The 27,049-nt window shown below is 43.3% G+C and overlaps 1 protein-coding gene across 4 annotated transcripts in view; it reads left to right on the forward strand.

Annotated features, from left to right (window-relative positions):
• LOC127004147 (adenylyl cyclase 78C-like) overlaps nucleotides 1–27,049 on the forward strand; it is a 211,890-nt gene that overhangs the window by 59,605 nt on the left and 125,236 nt on the right. For all 4 annotated transcript variants that reach the window (XM_050871580.1, XM_050871581.1, XM_050871582.1 and 1 more), the window contains exon 2: nucleotides 21,123–22,760. In XM_050871580.1, coding sequence (XP_050727537.1) covers nucleotides 21,492–22,760 — 1,269 coding nt within the window. In that variant the 5' untranslated portion in view covers nucleotides 21,123–21,491. The remainder of the gene's footprint in view (nucleotides 1–21,122; nucleotides 22,761–27,049) is intronic.

Consider the following 27,049-nt stretch of genomic DNA (forward strand, 5'->3'; position numbering starts at 1 on the left):
TTAAGGTAGTCGTTCATTGGAGGTTAGGAAGTGCCGTTATTTTTGGGTAAAGGTCGTTTCTTAGGGTGACGGTGATTGAAGTTATTGTGGTTATGTTTTCAGGGTGTCGTCGTGAAGTAGGTGTCGTTTTGGGTCGTAAATGTGGATGCTTTAAGATGCGGTCGTTGGCATGGGTGTGGATGTGGTCGTTAAGGATGTAAGGGTATAGGTGTGGTCGTGTTTTCATGGGTCTGGTCGTGGAGAGGAAGGCGTCGTTTTGATCGTGTTTGTGGGGATGCCTTGAGATGTGGTCACTGGCATGGGTATGGTCGTATGGGTGTGAGTGTGGTCGTCTTAATTGTTGTGGCTTGAGTGTGGTCGTGTTTTCATGGGTGTGGTCGAGGAGAGGTCTGGCTTCAGTATGGTCGCATGGGTGTGGGTGTGGTCGTCTTGGCTGTACGTGTATGGGTGTGGTTGTGTAAGTTCGTGGGTGTGGTCGTGGAGAGGAAGGTGTCGTTTTGCTCGTGTTTGTGGATACCTTGAGATGTGGTCACTAGCATGGGTGTGGTCGTCTTGGTCGTAGGTGTTTGGGTGTGGTCGTTTTGGTGTTGTCTGTAGTCGTGGTCGTCTCAGCCTCTCACGTCGTCTCCTCTCTTCTTTCGGAATAAATTTAAATGCGTCTTATTTTCTCCTCGTCTCCTCTCCCTCTCTCCTCATCGCCTCCCAAAGCTCTCAATTCTCTATGCTCCGCCTCCTCCGTCTCTTCCTTCTCATCCTGGTTTTCTCTCTTCTTCTCTTCATTTTATCCTTTTTAAATATTTCACTTTCTTCTCAGTGTTTTTTTTTCATCTTTTCATTTTTCTATTTTTTCTATTTTTTTCTTATTATTATTCTTTTTCTCTTTCTTCTTCTTCTTCTTCTTCTTCTTCTTGGTTGTCTTTTTCTCTACCCTTTTACTGTGTCTTCTCCTCCTCCTCCTCTTCCTCGTTGCATTTATTTAACATGGCCATTATAATTTAGTTTCATCATCATTATTAATTATTCATATTTAAAAATAATACATTTGACGCTGTATTACTCTGAGTCTTCTTCAGGCGTTCTCTGCTCACATATGAAAAGCTTTTTTATTTTTCGTGTGTGGCGTAAAAAAACGTTTTCGGCGTCGAGATGGAGTTATGCCGCCCCTCCTTAGTGATGCTGTGATATATTGTATAAACATCTCTTAGCGGGTGTTTACGTCTCCGAGCCGAGCACGTATGGGAAGACCTTCAGGGGTGCTGATTTGCATTTTTCTGCGATGAGTTGGGTTTCAGCGAGGCCGTGTGCCGCCTCTCCTTGGTAAGACAAATTGAAGTTCTGCGTTTGCATCTCATTGAAGGTGTTTGCCTCGTCTGAGCGATTAATTTTAACGCGTCCATCAAGACTTTGAGGGAGAGGAGATACACTTGGCGGGTACTTTGCCTCACTCACTCTTTACTGTTTTTATATTTCTGAGTGACATTCGTAAATATTGGTCTAAGGTTCATTGACATAATAATAAGGTATGAGAAGTCTGGTATTTCAATAAAAAAATGCACTTAGATGTACTTAGTTGTCATTGTTAGTCACATTAAACGAATTTTTCGGCTGTACTAAGCGTCTTTCGGTCCTGTTGTGACTCAGTGATCCGCCAGCGTGCGTCGAGGGAGTCTCCGTGAAGCCAGTCTAGCGTTCACCCACCACAACAGTTGCGTCCCGGGTAACCTGTCGTTCGGCGTCACGGCGGGTATAAGAATAAACACATTTTCCGGCAGCAGGGATTTCCTGGTCTTGTTGTTCATTAGTACTGCGTCGTGTGGCGTCGAGCGGGCCCACGCGAAGCCCGTCTAGGCCACAGAGACCTGGCTACACGAGTGTCCCGCAGAAAAAGTACTAATTCCACGCGATCCCGGGACTGTAGGGATGAAGGGCGGGCGGCTGTGTCTCGGGGGGGGGACTATGGGGAGCAGGTGGCTACGGGGGAGGGGGGGGGGACTGCGGAAAGCTTGTGGTGTGTAAGCTGACGGGAAAAGAACGAGGGAACCGCTGAGGTGCAGGAATAAGGCTATTTACTAGGGATTGGACGCTTAAATAGGAGGAGGGAAGGCCTAGACAAGATGTGTGTGTGTGTGTGTGTGTGTGTGTGTGTGTGTGTGTGTGTGTGGTGGGTCATGCCGTACACACACATGTAGAACGTGTGTTAGTGGTCATCAGGGCAAGACGCTCGTAAAGGCCGGGAAGTATGAGCGCTAAAAGGAAGGCGAATGAGGTGAGAGGAGGGACAGGAACTCCGCCGCCGCCCTGGTCTCCTATAAAGTTAATATACACGTGAATAAGACCATGAAGCCTTATCAGTATGGTGTGGCGTGTTACATAAAGGCGTGTTTTTATTACAGTGAAGGAAGGAGCTCAAGGGCAAAAATATACATGAAACAAAAGAAGAACCCGCTCAGAATGGAGGAATGGATAAAATTGATTCGTAAAAGAACCCCCCGCTAAGAATGGAGGAATGGATAAAATTGATTCGTAAAAGAACCCCCCGCTAAGAATGGAGGAATGGATAAAATTGATTCGTAAAAGAACCCCCCGCTAAGAATGGAGGAATGGATAAAATTGATTCGTAAAAGGGACGTAGATTAGGCAAAAAAATAAGTAGTTGTTTGTAAGCCATTTTTAAGTTTTAGATGATAATAAGAATGTAAATATAAGATAGAGACGCGCTCGTTTGATACTTATATTAAAAAGTGAGATGGTTTGAGGAGAGGCGCGGCCATAGATGAGATGAAAGGGAGGTTGAGGAGACATATAAAGGAAGGCTGCCGTTAAGACTCTCCAGACCACATAAAGAAGATTAGATGCACCTGGTGGAGGGGCGGCCAAGGACAGGTTGAAAAGGGAAAGTAAATAAGATGAATAAAAAGGAATAGTATCATCAAGGCACTTCAAAGCTTCATTATAAACTTAATTACTGAATCATAAGCAAAGAAAGGTTTTGACAAAGAAAAGAAAACTATATTCAAGCATTTCATCAAGAGTCTCCCTTCGTACCCATTCTTGCGCAACGATTAACCGGCATTCACAGTCAATTCCTCTCTCTTTCTATTCTTTTTTCTTTGAACTCTTCTTTCACTTCATAACCAAAGAAAGGTTTTGACTTAAAGAAAAAAAAACTATATTCAAGCATTTCATCAAGTCTTCATTCGTACTCATTCTTGCGCAACGATTAACCGGTATCCACAGTCTATTCCTCTCTCTTTGAACTCTCCTTTCACTTCATAAGCAAAGTAAGATTTTGACTTAAGAAAAAAAAACAACTTATATTCAAGCATTTCATCAAGTCTTCATTCGTACTCATTCTTGCGCAACGATTAACCGGCATCCACAGTCTATTCCTCTCTCTTTGAACTCTCCTTTCACTTCATAAGCAAAGAAAGGTTTTGACTTCAAGAAAAAATACACTTTATATTCAAGCATTTCATCAAGTCTTCATTTGTACCCATTCTTGCGCAACGATTAACCGGCATCCACATTCGATTCCTCTCACTTTCTGTTCCTCTCTCTTTGAACCCTCCTTTCACTTTTGCTCCAGCTTCCTATGATCGAATGTTTTAGGAGGGAATTGAATCAGCCTTATTTGACTTTCACTTTCTTTGTTTTCTTTTTAATAGCAGCAAGTTGTAGGTGTTCGTCTTTCGTTTTTTCTGCCTCCCTTCAGCCTAAGAAAATCATCAAGTAAAGGAAAGTATAAATATTGTCGCAGAGAAATGTAGTATAGGATAATGAAGGCAGGAGAAAGCACTAACCCCACTGCCTGAATCCACGTCGGTAAATCTTGCGTAATATGAAGCACTGGAAGGAAAGAAGCCTGTCCAAGTTGTTATAGGCTAATGAAGGCAGGAGAAAGCACTAACCGGAATCCACGTCGGTAAATCTTGCCTGATATGAAGCACTGAAAGGAAAGAAGCCTGCCCAAGTTGTGTGAGCCAGACCGCGAGTGGATCATAAAGAAGTTGAGGTACTAACGGAGGGTCGAAGTAGCCGAGAATTTACCCTCTGGACATGAAAAATAGAAGGCGGTAAGCGATATAACCGTTGAGGGGGAAAAGGTAAAAAAAATGACGGGGATAATGGATGGATGAAGGAATGGTGGGAGTGACGATGCGGTAAATGGAACGGAGGAGGAGGAGGAGGAAACGTGGAAACTTGGAAGAGTAGGCAGAAGAAAGAATGTTGGTTTTTATTGAGCCGACCTCTTCATTTATTTGATTTAATTAATTGGCACTTGAATGAACTGCCGAACATATCGAAGGTTTACATACATGTGATAACTATCGATTCACTCCTGTCGTAGCGAATTAACGATGATAATGATAATAGTAATATAATAATAATAATAATAATAATAATAATAATAATAGGGAACGAGAGTACTGTCAATCGCATACGGCTACTGATAGAACGAAAGAATAGAAAACAAGAAAAAAACAAAGAATAACAACAAACAATGGATACTGAAACAACAACAACAACAACAAACAGCAACAGAAGTAAAAACCAAAGAACAGACAGCTGCAGCATAAGTAGAAGAAGGAGAAAAAAAACACGCAACATTGTACATTAAACTAGTAAGAACAATGAGAGGATAACTTTAATAAATATAAATGATAATACAAGAAACCACCAATAGACAAACAACATCAACAATACCAATAACAATCACCCACGCACATAACATCATCATCAGCAGCAACAACAACAACAACAACAACTAAGTCACGCACCCACTCCCGAAGCACGACACTAGGAACTGCAGCGAATATCCTCGACTTGTAGGCTCTTAAGAAGTCGCCTGAGCTCTTAAAACACGAGAAGGAACGGGGGAGAGGCATGCGAGGGGAGGGAGAGGAGGGCAGGAGAGCATGTGATGATGACGAGGAGGAGGCGGGAGAGGCATGCGAGGGGAGGGAGAGGAGGGCAGGAGAGCGTGTGATGATGACGAGGAGGAGGCGGGAGAGGCATGCAAGGGAAGGGAGAGGAGGGCAGGAGAGCGTGTGATGATGACGAGGAGGAGGCGGGAGAGGCATGCAAGGGAAGGGAGAGGAGGGCAGGAGAGCATGTGATGATGACGAGGAGGAGGAGGCGGGGAAGGGGAAAGGGGAGGGGAAGGGGTTAAGGGCCATACTATTAAACATTTCGTCACCCAGGCTCACACATTTGACAAGGCTTTCGCGGGAGTTCTGAGCCTTTCCAGGGGTAGTTTTCTGACCCTGGTGGTAGTGTGGGCCTTTATCTGTACCGTGAACCTGAAGAAACAGTCATTAGAACCAGACTACACATCGCTTCGGCCCTTGGAAAGAGTTGATATGAGGGGAGGCAGCGTCTAACAGTGCCGACCTAAGTTCCATACTCTTAAACGTATCAAGCTCCCTTACGACTCTATCCCAAGACCACAGAGAAGAATACCCGGGTCTTCATGGGTGATAATCCCCTTCAAGATGCAGAGGTCGTGCAAAACAATCACTCGGGTCACAAAACAGTCCATGGAAATCCACGCAACTTCCACGGGAGGCTTTTCAAACAGGGGAACTGAGATGCCGATACTTAAGAATACGTGCTTAAGAACATGAATAAACATCACGAGGCAGTAAAGCAGTGAGGTGATCGACGTTGACTAAGGTGGTGGGAGGATTCGTGCGTGTGTGGCGAGGGGAGAAAGGGATGCAGGTTAAGTTATACAAATGTGGTTTACAGGATTATTCTTGAGGAGTGTGTGTGTGTGTGTGTGTGTGTGTGTGTGTGTGTGTGCAGCGAGGAGATAAAGACGGGTTATGAGGTGGAGTCACGAAGCAGTCGGGTGAGGTAGGTTAACGGAACTGCAGTCATGAGAAAATGTTTTAGTTTACTGGTGTCATGTTTTGCTCACGTGTTTGGGAAGTGGTGGGACTCTCTCTAAGCTTTGTCTCATTTGTAAATACTATAATGATGTTTTCTTATCATCAAAAGACGAAAGAAAAGGTACATATGAAAGGGCAATATTTATTCTTAAGAGATATAGAGAAAAAAATAGATAGAGAAGGTTAGAAAGGAAAAAATATAGGAGCTAGAATTATATATCAGATTAGATTAGATACATATTTGCAGATAGATGGATAGAGATGGATGGATTGACAGAGAAAGAGGTTTAAAAAAAGAAATTACAAAGCTCCAAGTCGTAAAATTGTAAAATAAAGTAAAAAACATGGGGTAATGTGGAAAGAGATAGACATGTAGAAGGATAAATTATAAGCTCCAGTCATAAACCTTCATAATAAAGTAGAAAGCAAGGTGTATTATGGAAAGAGGGGAGGAGATGTAAGTGAATGGGAAAGAGTAAGGCAAGGGGTAATGTGGGAAGAGGGGAAAGAGATGAGACTGAAGGGAAAAGAGGCAACCACTAAGTGAAATTTGGGAGAGGGTCAGGACTCATTGTGGGGAGGAAGGGGAGGAACAGAGAAAGCCACAGAGAGGTGAAAAAGGTGCTGGTGGTTGAGGGGGAAAGTTATTGAGCTAAAATGAATGAGACGGAGGGAGAGGGGGAGAGGAGTGAAAGGATTCGGAGAAGTAGACAGTTGTGGGGTGACCTGAGCTGTATATTGAGGAAGTTGGAAGTTAGAGGGTTAAAATGGTGTAGGTGAAAGTTATATAGGGACTGGAGGGAAGAAAATGTATTGGGGATGGAAGTTTGTAAGTCTTGTATGTGTTAGAAGAGATTGAGGAGAAGGGACAAGAAAGTGTAAGAAAGGAAAATAGAAAGAAACCGAGGAGAGAGAGAGAGAGAGAGAGAGAGAGAGAGAGAGAGAGAGAGAGAGAGAGAGAGAGAGAGAGAGAGAGAGAGAGAGAGAGAGAGAGAGAGAGAGAGAGAGAGACTGGGATAGATGGACTGGATTAGGGTGAGGAGAAGGAAAAGAGGGGATTTAAGCTGAGGAAGGGAGTCTTGAGTGCAGGGATGAAAGGAGGAAAGGAAAGACTGCAGGAGTGAACGGCTGGACAGGATGAAGGTGGTGAGAAATTAAGTTAAGGGAGAGAGAAGGGATCAAGGAGTAAGTAAATGAGGAAAATTAATGGACGCGACGGAGGGACAAGGATGAAAGAGGAAATGGTAATGGCTTAAGAATATAGGATGCAGGAGGAAGTAGTAGCTTGGCAAGATGGGTAAAGGCTGAAGTATTATGATATTAGGACGTTAAATAGAGTAAGGTAACGTGAATGAGTGACTTAGTAAGCTGTGTAGGGAGGGAATGAGGGAGTGAGGGAATGAGGGAATGAGGGAATGGGGAAATGAGGGAATGGGGAAATGTGGGAAATGAGGGAATGGGGAATGGGGAAATGAGGGAATGGCGAAATGAGGGAATGGGGAAATGAGGGAATGGGGAAATGAGAGAATGGGGAAATGAGGGAATGAGGGAATGGGGAAATGAGGGAATGGGGAAATGTGGAAATGTGGGAATGAGAGAATGAATGAGAGAGAGAGAGAGAGAGAGAGAGAGAGAGAGAGAGAGAGAGAGAGAGAGAGAGAGAGAGAGAGAGAGAGAGAGAGAGAGAGAGAGAGAGAGAGAGAGAGAGAGAGAGACGGGGAGTAGAGTAAGATGGAGGAGAAAGTAATAGAAAAATGGACCCATGGAAGAGTAGGCAACAGAAAGACTTGGCATATAATGAGTCTACCAGCTTTTTTTTTTTTTTTTTTTTTTTTTTTTTTTTACCAAGGGCAACAAAAAGGGTACAAAAAAAAAAAAAGCCCGCTACTCGCTGCTCCCATACAAGATAAAATTAAAGAGTGGTCAAAAGAGAGGTCAATTTCGGGTGGAGAGGTGTCTTGATTCACTCTTCTTTGGTGATATGATTTATTCTCCAGGCGTCTCAGGACATACGGAGGAGAAGAAAAACTACAAACACTTGCTCTACGTACATGCGGGAACTTTAACTCGCTCCTGACGCAAGAGAGTAAACGTCAGTGTGATGTTAAGAGAGTTGATCGTCTTTGCATTAACTGCGTCATCAGGAAGGTTGTTCAAGTGGCGGATGGCTTGGTTTACGAGAGAGGAAATAGCTGCAAATGTCTATACTGCTTCGCCTTGCTGAAATTGGTTGACTGTTATTTCTAGTTTCATGGCTAGTGCGGAGCTACAAAAGAGGAGGACGAGAACAAGGACGAGAACGAGGATGCGGAGGAGGAGGAGGAGGAGGAGGAGTGTTATGCATGGAAAGTTACAAATCACATGAGAGTCTTTTGTGCATGTTTCCGTGTCGTCAGTAAGGTTAACGACGTTGTGGAGGAGGAGTAGGAAGAAGAAGAAGAAGAAGAAGAAGAAGAAGAAGAAGAAGAAAAAGAAGAAGAAGAGGAGGAGGACGACGAGGAGGAGCTGAAGATGATGGAACACACGCCACCAAAAAATTGCAGCGCGGGATGACTTCTTTCAAGGCTTGCTCGGAATGTCTCATCTCCTGCCTCTCGCAAACTTTCCCTCCTCTTCTCTTCTCCTTCCTTTTCCTCTCCTCTTCCTCTTTCCATTCGTATTTCGCTTTTCCCTCGTTATTCCTTTTCTGGTTCTTAATCTGTGTTTATTTTTCACGTTTTCATCTTTGGCTATCTTTATTTCTTTATTATTTTGCTTTTCTTTTACTTTATTGCCATTGTATTCTTTGTACCATTTATTTTTATTTATGTCTGCTGTCTTGTTTCTTATTAATTTGGTCCCCCTCCTACACACACACACACACACACACACACACACACACACACACACACACACACACACACACTCTCTCTCTCTCTCTCTCTTCTCCCCTATTTGTCCCCTTAATGAGCGAGGAATCCCAACGCGGCATTAGTCCACGAAAACTTGAAATTGCTCCGCTTTAAAAACTTCGATGTTATTTTTTTTTCCAAATTTCCGAAACAATCTTGAAGGGAAAGAAAAATATCAGAAACACGAGGAAAAGGGGGGAAAAAAAGCTCATATACGATTTTTTTTTTCAGTCATATTAATGTAGTTTTTTTTGTGTGTGAGTAATTAATCAATGGTGCTTGCGTCGCCCCCTCCCTCCCTCCTCCCCCTCCACCCCCCACCCCCTGTGGAAAAAAAAGTATCGTCAGGGGAATTAGTGATAGCTTCTGGAAACATGAACAAAATTTGAAGAGAGAGAGAGAGAGAGAGAGAGAGAGAGAGAGAGAGAGAGAGAGAGAGAGAGAGAGAGAGAGAGAGAGAGAGAGAGAGAGAGAGAGAGAGAGAGAGGAGAGAATGGCTGCAAGGAAGGCGGAAGCTGGAAGAGGAAAAGGGATAGAAGGAAATAAGATGAAATTGCGTTAAGAAGAATTAAATGAGAACGAGAAAAGGGAAAAGGAAATGCATTGGTTGTTTTAGGCTTGATAGGAAAAGGCGAAAAGAAATAAAGATAGAAGAATGGAACAAAATGGGTGAAAAGAAGGCGGAATCTGGAAAAGGAAAAGGGATAAAAGGAAAGAAGGTGAAATTGTGTTAAGGAAAATTAAATGGCTGAACCAGTGAAAAAGATGAAAAGAGGAAAATTATAGAAAATAAAAAAAAAACGAAAAAATGAAGTGGAAGAGAAATTAATTGGAAAAGGAATAAAGAGATAATAAAAAGATTAGGGAAAGGAGGAGGAGGAGGAGGAGGCGAAGGAAGAGGAGGTGGAGGACACGAGAATAGTGGAAAGAGACACTCGAATGCATTGGTTATTTCAGCCTTAATAAGTATTGTAGAAAAAGAAATTAAGATAGGAGGGAGGAAGAAAATGGTCTACAGGAAGGCGGAGGCTGAAAAAGGAAAATGAATAGAAGAAAATAGATGAGAACAATGGAAAGAAAGCGAGATATTGATATGCATTGCTTATTTTACGCTGAATAAGTATAACAGAAAAAAAAATGAAGAGAGGAAGGAGAGATTTAAAGAGAAAGAAGTAAAAAAAAATATCACATGCAGCACGAAGTAGAAAAGAAGTAGAGAGAAAAGAGGAAGGAAGGAGAGGTGTAAAGAGAAAGAAGTATAACGTAAAGTAAAATGAAAATATAGGTAACAAGGAGAAGAGAGGAAGAGTCACTAAATTAAGGAATAATGAAGGAAGAGGAAGAAAGTAGGGCACCATGGATAAGGAGAGGCAGAGAGAAAGAAAAAGAGGAACATTATTTTAGAGGACAATAAGTGGGAAAGAGGAATAAGGAAGAGGAGGAGGAGAGTTACAAAGGAAAGAATTAAAAAGAATGGAAAAAACATAGCACGGGAAAGCAAATGCAAAAGAAAATAGGAATGGGTAGAATGCAACGTAAAGAAAAGGAAGAGGAGGAGAAGGAGAAGGGAAAGAGGGAGGAGTGGAATAAAGGAAGAGGAGGGGAAAGGAAAGAGAAAAAAATACAGGAAAAGAAATTAGAAGTGTGTCAAGGAATATAGCACTGGAAAACACATTATCAAAAAAAAGATTACCAAGGAAATGAGGAAAATTGTAGAAAGCAAAGGAGAATATTCAAACGAAAAAAAAAATATAGTATGAGAAAATTTAGAACCTAGAGAAAGTAAAACTAGGAAAGAAAGAAATTGGAAAAGGAATAAGGAGATGAAAATGATGAGGGAAAGAGGAGGAGGAGGAGGAGAAGGAGGAGGAGGAGGAGGAGGAGAAGGAGGAAGAGGAGGAGGAGGACACTAACAAGCACTTGGAAAGGCGCTTTGGACGACACACTCAGCACGAAGCATTCAGAGAGAGAGAGAGAGAGAGAGAGAGAGAGAGAGAGAGAGAGAGAGAGAGAGAGAGAGAGAGAGAGAGAGAGAGAGAGAGAGAGAGAGAGAGAGAAGGGGGAAAAAAGTCACACCGAATCGAATGTTTGTGGTGGAAATGGAATCTGGTAGAGTCGAGTATCAAGTAAACAGATTGGTAGAGGGAAACGAAGTGACGAAGAGTGTGTGAAAAGTGAAAACAAACATGGCAGTGAGAGAGAGAGGAAGAGAGAGAAAAATAGATAGAAAATACAAACGGTGAAGTAAGAGAGAGGAAGGGAAGATAGATAGATACATAGATAGAAAGATAGATAGTTAGATAAATACATAGATAGGTAGACAGATAGCAGTAAGAGATAGAGGAAGAGAGAGAAAAAATACAAACATTGCAGTAAAATAGACTGGGAGTGACAAGAGATAAATAGATATATAGAGAGGAATATTGATAGATAAATAGATAGATAGAATGAAATAGGAAAAAAATGCAAATATAAATGACAAAAAAATGATCAGAGAGAGAGAGAGAGAGAGAGAGAGAGAGAGAGAGAGAGAGAGAGAGAGAGAGAGAGAGAGAGAGAGAGAGAGAGGACGAAGCCAACAAACAAACAAAAGTTATATTACACCTGATAACACACTCTTATCAGGTAAACAGATTAGGCAACAGCACATCCCTCCCCTCACCCCCCATACACACACACACACACACACACACACACACACACACACAAACACACACACAAACACCTTTTCAGACCTGCCCTAACGTCGGATTAATATAAGTTTGCGAGAATCCGGATGTGATTCAGTCGACACAGTGAAGCTTGTTGTGTGTAGAGACGAAGAAAAAGAAGAAAAATATTAAATGTAAGTTATGGAAGGGGTGTGGATAGGAAAGTTGTGTGTGTGTGTGTGTGTGTGTGTGTGTGTGTGTGTGTGTGTGTGTGTGTGTGTGTGTGTGTGTTCTTTTAATCTGTTTTTGTTGCATTTATTGTCGTTATTTTTTTTCCCTTCGTGTGTTGATTTTGTTTTTGTTATGTATCTCTCTTTTACTCCATATTCTTTGCATATTTAATTTCTCTCTCTCTCTCTCTCTCTCTCTCTCTTTCTTCTTCTTCTCTTCTTTTTTTTCTTTTATCTTCTTTTCTGCCTTTTTCGTATATTTTCCTTCTTTTATCATATCCTCGTTTCTATTACTCATTTTCTGCTGCATTTTGTATTATCTCCTCATTCTTTCTTTATCACTCCTTTACTTTATTTTTGTTTCACATTGTTGTTGTCAATTTTTCGTAGTCTATTTCTACTTTGGGTTATCCTTTTTTGTCCCTCTTTGTTGATTTTCTCCCTTTTATTTTCGTCCCCCATCAAAAATCTTCTCTCCAAGCCTTGCAATCTTTCGCTCTGTCTCCTTCTATCTGGTTCTCTCCTTGCTTCGTCTCCCTCCCTTCGCTGCTTGTATTTTTTATTCGTTTTTTCCTGCCCCTGCTCCTCCACTCCCATTTTTCATACTCCTCCATCCCATTTTTCACTCCCATTTTCTACTCCCATTTTCCACTCCCTTCTTTCACTCCCATTTTCCACTCCTATTTTCCTGCTCCTCCTCCTCTCCCATTTTCCTGCTCCTTCACTCACATTTTCCTGCACCTGCTCTTTCTTCTCCTCTCCCATTCCTCTGCATCAGTTTCTCCTGCCTCACCTCCCTCTTGGCCTCCCCTCTTTCTTACCTATTCATTCTACTCTACTTTCCCCTCTCTCCCTCCCCATTCTCTCCCTTTTACTCAATTATTTTCGTCGTCCATCTTCTCATCTTTCTCCTTCTCTTCTTTCTCTTCATCCTCTTCCTGCTCCTCCAAGGCGAATGACCCTCACCAGCCCTGGACTCATTCGTCTCTGTCACCTTTTTTCAAACTTGTGTGTGTGTGGGCGGGGAGACTGAGTGGCTGCCTAAGTAAATAACTCCTCCCAGTCAGAATCATTTGCACAGCACGCATACACTACCAAAACAAAAATGTGCGATCCGAGTTATACAAGTTGCTTTCGATTTTTTTTATTAAAGTTATCCGTGTATAGCAGAAATTATGACCCTGAAATTAAACGCCAGCAAGTATACCTCTGCACAGCGTCCTCAGGTAACTAACAACCACCATGTATGTCATCACTCTATACACTCCTCACACCACAAGTCATCACAAGCTGGAACTTCACTATATAGCATTTCTTATTTTGTTTACTATGAACCGTTTCTACCATTGCGCATTACTATATTCACTAAACGCTTGATCAGTAGTTTTTTTTATCATTTCTCTAATCATGTACACCCACAGTCATCATTAATCGTCACCAGAGCTCATCACCAGTCATCACACATTAATAGCTTCTCATCACTGCATTTACACACCTCCACAGTTATTACTTTTCACTACCACAAGAGTCACCAGTCACCACACACCACCGCACTCATCACTACTCATCACCACATCCCTCTTCCTCCTCACCACCATCCACTTCGACATCACCAACATCATCACAAGACTCGCCAAGCATTAACCTCACATCTACAATTCATCACCACAGTCATCATACACCACATCACTCATCACCACCACAGCCATCTCTACAACCCTCCTCCTCACCACCATCCACTGACATCACCAACATCATCACAAGACTCCCACAGCATTAACCTCACATCTATAATTCATCACCACATTCATCATCACCACCACCACCACTCAGTCACCACCACAACACACTCCTCCTCACCACCAGCCACTCTGACATCACCGGAGCCCCGAAGTTGGTGCCCCGAGGAGCTGTTTAATATGCATGTAAATAAGCCCCGCCAGAAGTTGAAGAATATATGCATTTCACCGTCTCCCGTTTTAATTGAAATAACTTAATCGCCCAACTCTGTCCGGGAAATATTGGAGAGAGATTTATTTTTATTTTTATTTCTGCCTCGCTCGCTGGGTGATGACGCAACAACACTCTCTCTTATTAAATGGTAAACTAATAATGCTGCTAATTTTACTTCTCTTCTTCTTTTTCTTAGTCTTTTTTTCTACTACTACTACTACTACTGCAATGAAAATGGTGAAAAAATAATACGAGGTGTCTTCTGATTTATATTCACTCTCCTCGTCTCTGTTTTTTCCTGTATTGTTTTATCCTCGTCATTGTGTTACTTAATGAGAGAGAGAGAGAGAGAGAGAGAGAGAGAGAGAGAGAGAGAGAGAGAGAGAGAGAGAGAGAGAGAGAGAGAGAGAGAGAGAGAGAGAGAGAGAGAGAGAGAGAGAGAGAGAGAGAGAGAGAGAGATTTAGTTTACTCACCCAACGGAAGAGGGAGGGGGAGGTGGAGGAGATGGAGGTTGTGAATATATATTGATAATTATCCCTACGAAGATGAATGGGGGACGCCGAGTGGAAATTCGCACACTTAATCTACGTAAAATCGATAATGGAGGTGATAAACGTAGAGAATTATCCTGTGCATGTAATTAAGACGTTCGAAATTGACCTCTCTTTTTGACCACTCCTTTGACCTCTATTCGGGAGCAGTAAGTAGCGGACTTTTTTTTTAACTGTCTCTTAGCTGTAAAAAAAAAAAAAAAAGACGGTAGAGGCAAAGGTAACATTGAAAACAGTGAATCAGAAGTCATGGGAATCGAAGTGGGACACGGTAATATACTGGAAACAGGCGAAGAGTAAAATTATTATACCTGCGCATGTAATTAAGAGGGTAAAGGTTAATCAAAGGAAAATTAAAAAGGTAAAAGTGAAGGTAACGTTAAATGCAGTGAGTCAGAAGTCATGGGAGTCGAAGTGGGGCACGGTATAGTAGTGCAAAGAGGCGAAGAGTCAAATTAATATACCTGCGCATGTAATTAAGATGGTAAAGGTTAATCAAAGGAAAATTAAAACGGTAAAAGTGAAGGTAACGTTAAATGCAGTGAGTCAGAAGTCATGGGAGTCGAACTGAGGCATGGTGGTAGTACTGCAAAGAGTCGAGTCATCAGTCAGTCAGTTAGCCAGTCGTTTCGCCGAGCACGAACTCATCCCGTATAGTTCCTGTCCACTAACCATCCAATCCCGTCCCCTTCCTGTCACGTGACCACGCCATCACGACCCGGCGCACCGCGGCGTGCCCCTCACCTGCGGGTAGGTAATGACGCTTCCTGCAGGTGTGTGGCGGGGCGGTAAGGTCATTTAGGTAGAAAGTAAGTCGTAAATGTTGTTGTAAAAGTTGTGTTGTAAGGTGAAAGTACGTCGTAATGAAAGTGTTGTAAAAGTTGTAATGTTGTTAAGTAAAAGCAACCTGTGAGTTCTTTGAAGGAATATATGTTGTTCTAAAAATGATCTTTACATGTGGGCAATTATTGAGATTAATAAAAAGCGAAAAAGAGGACGTATATAAATAGGTAAAAGTTATAAAGTTGTAAGATCTTAAAGAAAAATATTTGTGTACTTAAAAAAATATGTGTACTTAAAAAATCTTTATAGGTGTACAGTGAAGCTTAAAAAAATCACTGCGAAAAAGAGGACACTTATGAATAGGTAGAAGTAGGTTGCAAGGTCTTTAAAAAATATATACTTAAAAAAAATTCGCACGTGGGCAATTAACATAAAACACAACTGCGAAAAAGAAAGAGTACCAATAAATAAGTAAAAGTTAGTTGTTAAATCTTTAAAAACTGTCTACTTAGAAAAATTCATTCGTGGGCAATAAAGATTAAAAAATAAAAGCGAAAAAGTGCTCGAATATAAATAGATTACTTAACGAGGTGGGGTTAACCGAAGTAACAAGTGGTGTTCGCGTATTAAAAGCATGTTCCAGTAATGATGATATCCCGAGCATGTGGCCTTGAGCGCTGAAGGGGCCGCCCGCTACATGCACTTGTTTATGTATTTATATTCAATGACGTAATTACCTTGATCTTTCCTGCCCTCAGCGACGGCCAAGACACTCAGCGGGTCTTGGTAGGTCAGCACGCGAGTGAGACGGAGGTTTGCGTGCATGGCGTGTGTCTGGCCTAAATATGAGCCTCCACGCAGACCATTGAGGAAGGATTTTTGTGTGTGTTGCGTGTATGTGTCAGCGGAAGGTTCAGTCTCCGTTCACGCAAATCACGAAGGGAAGGTTGCGTGCATGGCGTGTGTGTCTGGGCTAAACATGAGCCTTCACACCGGCCACAGAGGTACGGTTTTTGAGTGCGTTGCGTGCATGCGTCTTGGCGGAACATTCAGTCTCCCTTCACGTAGACTTCGAAGGGTGAGCTTGCGTGCGTTGCGTGTGTGTCTAGGCAGAACACTTAGCTTCCACGCAGACCATGAAAGAAGAGATTTGCGTTCGTTGCGTGCATTTGTGTTAGCGAAATCTTCTTCAGTCTTCCTTCACCTGGACTTCGAAGGGAAAGTTTGCGTGTGTGCATGTGTGGGTAGAACATTTAACCTCCACAGGGATCAGTAAGAGAAGGCAAGGGAGCAGGAAAGGAAAGAACAGGAGGAGACAGGGAGGAAATGGGAAAGAGTGGGAAAACGAATCTTCGAAGTGGAAAGTAAACGAAAACAACGCTAAGACGACTATTGACGGAAGAACGAACCAAAAGGAACAGGGAAGGAAAAGAGAACAGACAGGAGACAGGGAGTAAATGGAAAAAAAAAGGGAGACAAGACTTAGGGCCGCTTTCACAATCACTTCGTTTGTTTTGATCGTTACCAATGGCTGCGATCGACGCTGTAGTTTTCTGGCCTATGGGGTAGTGGCGGCTGCAGAGGAAGCGAGAGGTGTTGAGAGCGTGTGGCAAGGTGCGGTACTAGGCTAACCTCGCAGCCGCCACTACCCCATCGGCCAGTTTTACGTGGAAATACTATAGCAGCGATAACAGCCATTGGTAACGATCAGAACAAACAAAACGACTGTGAAAGCGGCCCTTAGAAGCGGAAATAAAACGTAAACAACACTAAAACGACTATTGACGGAAGAAGAGCGAACGAAGGATGAAAATAAAATAATGTAAATGCAAGCGATGCCTATATGTGGGAATGGCGCAGAAAACGGACGAAAAATAAAACGAAAAGCTGTAAACGAACTGAGACGTAATTTAAAGAGAAAACTGAAAATCCATAAAAGCAGTGATTGATACGAACAAAATAATACAAAAAAAAAAGGGATAGTATTCGGAACAGCATCATATCGCCCCATTTTTTTATGATTTCTTTCCGCTTATTTTCACTTATAATTCTTTTCTGATCTACTTGAAAGGGTTTAGGAGTCTTAGGGAAGGGGACGAGGAGGAAGGGAGATGATTGCGTCCTTTGAATCGAAACCTGAATAATGGGATCGATTTTCTCTGCTATGCCGGAAAATAAAAATTGTCTACTCACCAGTTTTCTTCTACTATTTTGTTGTCTGTCTGTATTTCCTTTTTTTTTCCGATGTTCACTTATGTTTCTTGTTTCTCTTCTCTTTTTTGTATTCGTTCACCCAATTGTCATCTATTCTCAGCAGATGTTTATTTACTTATTTATTTATTGCTGTGTGTGCATGTGTTTGTGCGTATTTCTTTTCTTCTTTATATTTTTTTCACTCCTACTTTCAATTGTTTTCCTCTTTCTCTCTTCATATTTGTCTACCTGACTTCATTATATTTTTTATACTCATATCTATTGGTTTTTTTTTTTCTCCCTTTTCGTATTCCTCTACCTAACCTCTTTTCTTTATATTTAATTTTTACTCCTACTTTCCATTGTGTTTATCTTTCTCTTTTCTTATTCGTCTACCTAACCAAGCAGCATCAGTATCGCTTCACTATTTCCCAGCATTTTTTATTTATTTATTTATTTATTTTTTATTGAGCTGCATTTATGCCTGTCAGTTTTCTTTTTGTTTTCTTCTCTTTTTTCTTTCTCTTTGTATCCCCCTTCTCTTTCCGTATCCTCCAACCTTATTTACTACCCAGCATCATCATCGGTATTTCTCATCGTTTTCCTTCACCGTGAGCAACAATTTGTTTCTTCAGTCTTCTGTCTATCCGTTTCCATTTCTATCTTTGTTTTTTTTTAATCTTTCTTTCGCATTTTAACTTTCTCTCTCTTCCTATTCTTCAACCTCACTACCCACCAGTATTATCATCGGTATTTCTCATCGTTTTCCTTCACCGTGAGCAGTAATTTATTTCTTCAGTCTTGTGTCTATCTGTTTTCTTTTTTTCTTTTTTTCTTTGTTTTTCTCTTCCTTTCTCATATTCACTTTCTCTTCCTATTCATCAACTTTACTATTTCTTTTTCTCATATTCACTTTCTCTTTTCCTATTCATCAACCTTACTTTCTTTTTATCATATTCACTTTCTCTTCCTATTCATCAACCTTACTATTTCTTTTTTATCATATTCACTTTCTCTTCCTATTCATCAACCTTACTATTTCTTTTTCTCATATTCACTTTCTCTCTCTTCCTATTCATCAACCTTACTATTTCTTTTTTATCATATTCACTTTCTCTTCCTATTCATCAACCTTACTTTCTTTTTCTCATATTCACTTTCTCTTTTCCTATTCATCAACCTTACTATTTCTTTTTCTCATATTCACTTTCTCTCTCTTCCTATTCATCAACCTTACTATTTCTTTTTTCTCATATTCACTTTTTCTCTTCCTATTCATCAACCTTACTATTTCTTTTTTCTCATATTCACTTTCTCTCTCTTCCTATTCATCAACCTTACTATTTCTTTTTTATCATATTCACTTTCTCTTCCTATTCATCAACCTTACTATTTCTTTTTTCTCATATTCACTTTCTCTCTTCCTGTTCATCAACCTTACTACCCACAAGCATCAGTGTTTCTTATCATTTTCCTTCTTCACCCTTATGCTTGTCTCTGTCTTGTGTCTGTTTCCTCTTTTTCTTTCTTTTCTTTTCCTCATAATCATTTTCTCTCATCGCCTCTCCTCCAACCTCACTACCCACCAGCATCACCAGTATTTCTTATCGCCTTCCCTCGCCCCTTCGCAGCAAACGTTTTTATTATTATTTTCCTGTTATTGTCGGTATCTGTGTGTTTCCTTTTGTTGTTTTGTTTTTGCTTTCTTTCTCTCTCTACATTCACTTTCTCCTCGTATTCGTATTTCTTATCCCCTTCCACATTCCCTCGCAGCGAAAGTATATATTATTATTTTCATGTTTTTGTAGGTATCTGTGTCTGTGTCCTTCTGTTGTTTTGTTATTTCTTTCCTTCTCTTTTAACATTTACTTTCTCCTCGTATTCGTCTCCCCAGCATCAGTACTTCTTATCGCCTTCCCTCACCCCTGCGCTCGTCTCCGCCTCATTTCGTCCACTAAGCTACCGCTGCCTCGACGCCCGGCAATTCTGGGAGGGAGTCAGTCATTTAAGTTCCTCCTGTCCCCACCAGATTGCTGACGCTGCTCCCAGGGAAAGACAGATCCCATTAGGAGACGAGAAGAAGGAGGAGGGGGGAGGAGGGAGGAGGAGGAGGGTACTCGTGTCCAATTTAAGTTTAGCTGGTTTTGATGACCTTGCTCAGCCCCGCCGGAGAGACAATTAGTGGCCTGTTTACATTTTTCCCCGTTTTCCGTGCCCGTGTCCTCCGTCCCTCCCTCCCCGGCGTGAATGGATGACTTAAGTGAGTTATGTATGGAGGGAGGGAGGAAGGTAAGGGGGGGGGAAGGAAGGAATGAGGAAGAGAGGAAAGGATGTCATGTTGCATCTCTTTCCATTTTCTATCGATATTTTCACGCTGACTGCTCTTCTGAACTTGCTAACTGCATGCCTCCCCCCTCCCGCGGCCCCGCTGCACTCTACTTTCGACTGAAGCTCACCCCTATACTGTCCAAAGCCCTAAAGGAAGAGTTAACCAGCATCTTCACTCTTTCATCCCTCGCGCTAGTAAACTCTGCAACAGTCTTCCTTCGTCTGTATTTCCTCCTGCCTACGACTTGAACTCTTTCAAGAAAACATCAGGACACCTCTCCTCCCGAAATTGACTTCTCTTTCGGCCGCTCCTCTCAATTTTTTTTATGGAAGCAGTGACTAACGGACTTTTTTTCATCATTGTTTTTTTTTCCATTGAGCTGTTTCCTTTGCTGTAAAAAAAAAAAAAGAGAGAGTATCATCATGTTCTTGGTAATATAATGATACGGCTTCTGAGGCTGCAGATAGATAAATAGATCGATAGATAGATAGGCACACTGATAGATAGGTAGATAGATGGAGGGAGGGAGGAATGACGTGTGTGTGTGTGTGTGTGTGTGTGTGTGTGTGTGTGTGTCAGCCTGGGAGCAACCTTATCTATCGCTCCAGTAAACAATGCAACGATAAGAAAAAGTCAAACATATTGCTGATACTGGGGAGCCCTTGTTATGCCACCCATGGGACTGACTATCTATCTATCTGCCTATCTTTCTACCAAGCTAAGTCTATTTCTGTATTTCGTTTTATATCTGCATAACTTCCTCTGTGTCCCTCAATCATCATCCATTATTCTGTCTGTTTATCTGAGCCAGTCTACATATCTGTCTGTTCATCTGTCATTCCGGACGTGGATGGCCGGCTATGCATCACTGCCTCTCTGTTTCAGCTGGCCTCGTAACTCTGTCATCTCTGATCTGTCGTTTAGTCCCCGCGCCAGTACCTTTTAATCGCGTTTCCATGCATTTATTATTCCAATTATATTCGTATCTTTTTATATCAGTTTACCTCTTATCTCCTCCCTTCTCTTTCTGTGTGTGTGGGAGGGGGGGGAGGTGTGTGTGTGTGTGTGTGTGTGTGTGTGTGTGTGTGTGTGTGTGTGTGTGTGTGTGTGTGTGTTTTGACAGGAAATTGAACAAGAAAAAATTAATGACAAGAACTGTCCAACGATATTTTTCCCACATTTTTCCTGGTGATATTAGAATAAATGTGACTCTTCTACACGGCATCTATTTCCGGAGAGTATTAGTTAAAGTGAAGTGGATTTGACCTTTGTTGTGTGTGTCGTTGCCATGTGGAGCGTTGGGACCTTTACTTTGATAGGTTTCGTGAGCCGCGTCGCATGATCGGGGACAGGCACGTGAAGCCCCGCAGCCGCCACACGCAGCCACATAAAGGCCAATGAAAATATATGTTATATGACGGGGATAGCGATGGTTTGGGAAAGGCTCGTAGTGTGTGTGTGTGTGTGTGTGTGTGTGTGTGTGTGTGTGTGTGTGTGTGTGTGTGTGTGTTTCAGTTTTTTGTCTATTTGTCTAAGTTATATTTTTTTGTCTCTTTCCTTGTTTGTCTTTCCGTGTATTGGGTTCTTTGTTTGTTTGTTTGCTCGTCTTATTTGCTACGTTTTAACAGCTTTTTTCTCTGTCTTTGCAGTGTCGCCGAGCGGAGGTCATGCCCGGCGGTGCTTCTTCGGCAGCTATGGAGGCGGCGATCTCTGACACCGAAGGGCTGAGGGTTGGCCACAGTTGAGCAGCCCCGAGACGAGGCCGGCTACTCCCCGCTGGCTGGCGTGACTGCCCTCTGTGTCTCCCGGGCTCACCACCATGGATGACAGAGTCATGAAGTATTCCTGAAGTTGCCGCAGCATCCTCTTCGCACACTGTTGACCCCAAGAAGTACATCAGAACTGGACCAAACACACCATCAGCAGATCACGTCACTGAGGTGCCAGTGGGAGTTCCTCTGAGGTGACAGCTGCAACAGCCACCTGCCGAGCCACCGACCCGCCACTCACCAAGAAATATGGGAGACTTGAGGGTCGAGGGTGGAGGGCGGATGGTGAACGGCGGCGACCTGATAGTGAAGGATGGTGAGAGCAGCGACGCCCACGAGACTGACAGCGGCATTCATAGCGGCGACGACGTGGTGGACAGGGTGTGTGGCGGCGAGGCGGCGCGGGGGCGACGCGGCAGGCAGCAGGACCCCGTGCGGGAAGGTGACGCCGAGACAGTGATGGATGACATGTCGGAGCAGCAGATGGAGGGCGAAGGACGGTCAGGAGATAAGAACTGGGAGGGGATGTCTTTCAGCATCAAAGAGGTGGATGACCTGCAGATGATCGACTTGGATAAGGGCGGCGCGGGGCACAGAAGACAATTACCAAAAATGGACAGAAATTACAGCGGCGAAAGGAGAGCGTCGCCGAGATACAGTTACGTGGACACACGAGATAAAGACTTTGACGGGGAAGTGATTGATGGGCGGGGGGCGGCCTCAGGGGGGGAGAGGCTCCCTGGCTCCCCCGAATCCTACAAAGCGGAGAGGTCAGCGTACGGGCGGGAGAGTGAGTCCCCGGACACTGACATCACGGTGTTGGTGCACGACAACTCGAGGAGCGGCAGCGAACGGGGCCTCGACGGCAAGTACGGCGCGCTGCACGGGTCTACCGTGGGCACGCCTGGCAGCGACCTGTCGCCCGAGGCATCACGCGCCCGGGGCGGTGGTGACCCTGACTCCCCTGTCAACCACCCCGGCGTGACTACGTGGGCACCGGCTTACGGCAACACTCCCGAAATACGAGTTCGTAAGGACTCCAGCGACTGGAACATATCCCCCACGCCCTCCTCTCCCTCCGGGGAAAGCCCCAGGTCGCCAAAGAATAGTTCTGCTGACGCCCATATATCGGCCAATAAAAAGTTTGTTTCCAAATCCTTAAGCGAAGGAACCATCCAGACGGACCCAGTAAGGGCCAGACTCTTCCCGCTAGTGGAGGGCCGCGGAGCCTGCCGCGGCGTGCAGTGTAGACTCGACATCCAGGAGGAGGTGCCGGAGGATCTGGAAATCAATGGGGAGAGGGATAACAGGGACATGAAGCTACGGCCGAGTAAGGGGCGGCGTGTAGACCTGGAGTGGCAGATGAAGGACACGCTGATGGTGCCCGGGGAACGGCCTCCACGGCGAGGCCGAGGCTCCTACGACGACACTCCCTCCCTCTCCTCTCCTTCCAGTCCCGAGGACGAGGAGTCCCGCAGATTCTCCCACTCCTCCACCGAGCTCACGCCGCCACAGGAGGTGAGGTTCAGGCCTCAGAACGGCTTTCATTTTAATCATACCTTTTCCCATCCAGGTAATCTGTATTTTTTTTAAAGTTTCATCTTACTCAGCATCACACAGAATTCTACTCCCCCTTCCACTTTTACCCACATTATTATAACAAAACGATCTCGCCCCTCGCGGCCTCCGAGGAACACCTGTCTTCCCCTTGACCGCCACGGCCTACCGCATTTCTCTGGGGCTGCAACATCCACAGCGGGCCGGGTGTATATATATATATATATATATATATATATATATATATATATATATATATATATATATATATATATATATATATATATATATATATATATATATATATATATATATATATATATATGTGTGTGTGTGTGTGTGTGTGTGTGTGTGTGTCTCTGTGTGCGTGTGTGTGTGTGTGTGTGTGTGTGTGTGTGTGTGTGTGTGTGTGTGTGTGTGTGTGTGTGTGTTCGCGGTTCTCCACCTCTTCCTCCTTTTCCTCCTCCTCCTCCTCCTCCTCCTCCTCCTTCAGCTTCTCCTTTTCTCCCTCTTCCTCCCCTTCCTCCTATTCCTCCTATTCCTCCTTTTTTTTTCCTCCTCTTCCTCTCCTTCCTCCTCCTCCTCCTCCTCTTCCTCCTCATCTGGGTCACGAGTCAACTGCTTCCAGGTGTTTATTTTCCTCCCCTCGGTGTTATGAGGCGTCACGTGGCGAGGACAACCAGAGCTCCTTCCTGCATTCCATTCCTCCTTCCTTCCTTCCTTCCTTCCTTCCTTTTTTCCTTCCTTCTTTCCTTCCTTTTTTCTTATCTTCCTGATTTTTTTTTCTTCCTCCCCTTTCTTCCTTCACCCTTCTTTCTTTCTTTTCTTTAATTTGTTTTTATTGACGGAGGCGATTTGTGTTTTATTCGAAGTCTGAAAGCAATAGGTACCCACGAGAGAGAGAGAGAGAGAGAGAGAGAGAGAGAGAGAGAGAGAGAGAGAGAGAGAGAGAGGAGCCAGGATAAAGATCGGTGCTCGTGTTGTTAACGTTCCGGAAGTATCTTGATGGAGATTACCAAAGAAGCACTTTTTCCCGTTTTTTACCATTTGTGCTCTCTCTCTCTCTCTCTCTCTCTCTCTCTCTCTCTCTCTCTCGTGGGTACCTATTGCTTTCAGACTTCGAATAAAACACAAATCGCCAGCGACAATGATATACACTAACAGGTGGCAGTGTCTGGAAGGTGTCCTATTGCATATATACAAAGACAGGAACTAAACACGGTAATGGATAAAGCTGTTCTCCAAAGCTTACTCTCGTTATGTAGCGTTCCCGGTCCTCAAACAAATACTACACATCGAGGCACTATTAGTATCCCTCCTCATACATATTATAGTTCTTTATATAACTTCAGGAAAGGAGGAAGGAATGGGTTGTATAATGGTAAAGTGGGGAGGGTAATAGTCGGTCAGAAGGGCCATAACGCAGCAGGAAGGAGGGATCTGAGACGCCGGGGTAGGGTGAAGACGGCGCTGCTCCATTTTCTCTCTTCCTCCTTCGCTGTCGGCGGTATGGAGGACACTTAAGGGGGAGTGCAGCCCCGACGACAAACACTGTAGCGGACGAGGAAGTGTGGCGGCGTAGGGGGCGGAATGGAATAGGGAAGGCGAGGAAATTCGTCTAGGAGGAAATAGGAAGGGATAAGAGGGAATGATGTAGTAGATTTTGGTGACGAGGAAGTGAGGCGGCGTAGGGGCGGAGCGGAATGGGGAAGGCAAGGGAGTTTGTCTAGAAGGAAGAAGGAAGGGATGAGAGGGAATGATGTTGTAAGTTTTGGTGACGAGGAATGAGGCGGCGTAGGGGCGGAGCGGAATGGGGAAGGCAAGGGAGTTTGTCTAGAAGGAAGAAGGAAGGGATGAGAGGGAATGATGTTGTAAGTTTTGGTGACGAGGAATGAGGCGGCGTAGGGGGCGGAGTGGAATGGGGAAGGAGAGGGAGTTTGTCTAGGAGGAAGAAGGAAGGGATGAGAGGGAATGATTTAGTAGATTTTGGTGATGAAGTGAGGAGGCGTAGGGGGCGGAGCCGAATGGGGAAGGTTAAGGAGTTTGTGTAGGAGGAAGTGGGAAAGAATAAGAGGGAATGGTGTAGTAGATTTTGGTTTAAAAGAGGTAGTGGAGAGTATGTATGGAGAAAGAAATGAAAGAGATCTCGTGGGTAGTAATTCGAGAGAAATTGGTTTGCGTGGAAATGGAAATGTGGATACCAGGATAAATCAGTGTGATTTTGCAAGTGAAGGAAATAGAAAGACTTTGGATGTACAGGAAAGTAGAGTGTTCTTTGGTTAGATGCTCGATATGAGGAAAAAATGTGCGAAATATGGTGGATTTTTTTTTATTGGTAGCTGGAAAAGAAAAGGATGTTATTGTTGATTGAAAGAAAAAGGGACAATGATTACACCCCTTTCCGTTGAGGCTTGAGAATGAATGATTATTTAATAACAAAAATGGGGCAGATATCATGGAAGGAAAGTGGAATGGAGAAGGAAAGAGTGTAGAAGAAAAGGAGAACAGTAGAAAAGTTTTTAATAAAGAATAAAAGAAAGAAATGAAACAACAGAGAGTTACGCAGAGATAGAAAAAAATATAGGAGGGAATTAAAAGGCTGTTAGTGTGTAGGCATTATACGGTGCAGCGTAAGTGCTCCTGTTTCTTTTATGTCCATCCTAAGTGCCGGTCATCAGATGTGTGTGTGTGTGTGTGTGTGTGTGTGTGTGTGTGTGTGTGTGTGTGTGTGAGTTAGTGTTTGTGTATGTTATTTTGATTACACCTCTTCTGTTTCAATTAAGTTTTTATCTTAGACTGTATGTGTGTGTGCGTTTTTTTTCTTTTTTGGTGTAAAGTAAAGTAAAGGTGTGTGTGTGTGTGTGTGTGTGTGTGTGTGTGTGTTAATAGAGAGGTGGAATGTGGTGGCGGGGAACAATCGTGGACACAAGGCGAGGGTAATGAAACGCGGCACGCTGCCCCCGAAGACTTTTCCGGGTACATCCTCTCGCTTTATGCTCCTTTGCTCCGCTGCTTCAATAGCGCCACCAACAACTCCAACACAAACGCCTCCTCTTTCAGTTCGTCCCCCAAATTTTCTTACTATTTATATTATAGTCTTCTTTTTATTATTAGTAGTAGTATCATTATTATTGCTATTCCTACTACTACTACTACTACTACTACTATTACTACTACTACTATTGCTACTACTACTACTACTACTACAACTACTACTACAACCATTTCTACCATTACCACGCCTAAATCCACCACCGCTATCACAAACAACAACAACAGTACCACCATCACCATCTCCATTAACCCACTTTGTATCAATATCTCCATCATCAGTAATCAACACTCCCCTCACTCAGCCCCTCCTCTGTCTCCCTCCCTCTCCTTTACTCTCTCCTACTCTTCCTTCTTCGCTTCCTGTTTCTCCCTTTCCCTTCCTCTAGCTCTTCATCTCTTTTCCTCTCTTTCATTCCCTGCTTGTTTCTCCCTCTCCCTCCTTGAAGTTTTTCATCCCTTCCCCTTCTCCTTCCTTCTCCTTTTTTCCCTCTCCCTTCCTCAAACTCTTCATCTCCCCCTTCTTTTATCATCACATTTTCTCCATCTCCCCCCTTCAGGCTCTTCATTACACACCCAGTTGTCTCCCTCCCTCTCTTTCTCTCTCTCCCTCCTTCAAACTCTTCACCTCTCTCCCCATCTCTCTCCCTGTTTCTCCTCCCTACTTTAAACCCCCTCTTCTCCCTTTCTGTTCCTCCATCTATCTTTCCTCCCATGTCCTTCTCTTCCCGTCTCTCCCTCTTCCCATTTCAAGCTTCATATCTCCCTCCCTCCATGTTCCTCTTCCTCCTGCAACCTCCCTCGTATACCTCCTCTCTCCCCCCGCTTCTGTCTCTCTCTCCCTTCATCCCACCTCTAATCCCTCTCCACCAGGTATTAGTCCCCTCCCGCGGGCATAGTTGGCAACCTCGATAATCGGACCATATAGAGAACCCTCGGATTATCAGCTCGCAACACGCACGCTTCCTGCTCTCTCTCTCTCTCTATCTGTATATCTATCAGTCTATTTCTGTTTCTATCAGTGAAGACAATTTTTTTAGATATTTTTTTCACTATCTTGTTATTCTTCTTTTTTTCTTTGTTTTTCCTGCTTCGTCTGTATCCACATCTTTAGTCTTTATTCATTTTTTTCCTTTATCCACGTCTCTTTCTTTTCTTGCTCTATTAAGTCTATGTTTTTCCCTCCCTTCCTTTGTTTA

Source organism: Eriocheir sinensis, chromosome 27 (assembly GCF_024679095.1).
Source record: "Eriocheir sinensis breed Jianghai 21 chromosome 27, ASM2467909v1, whole genome shotgun sequence".
NCBI classification, from domain to species: Eukaryota; Metazoa; Arthropoda; class Malacostraca; order Decapoda; family Varunidae; genus Eriocheir; species Eriocheir sinensis.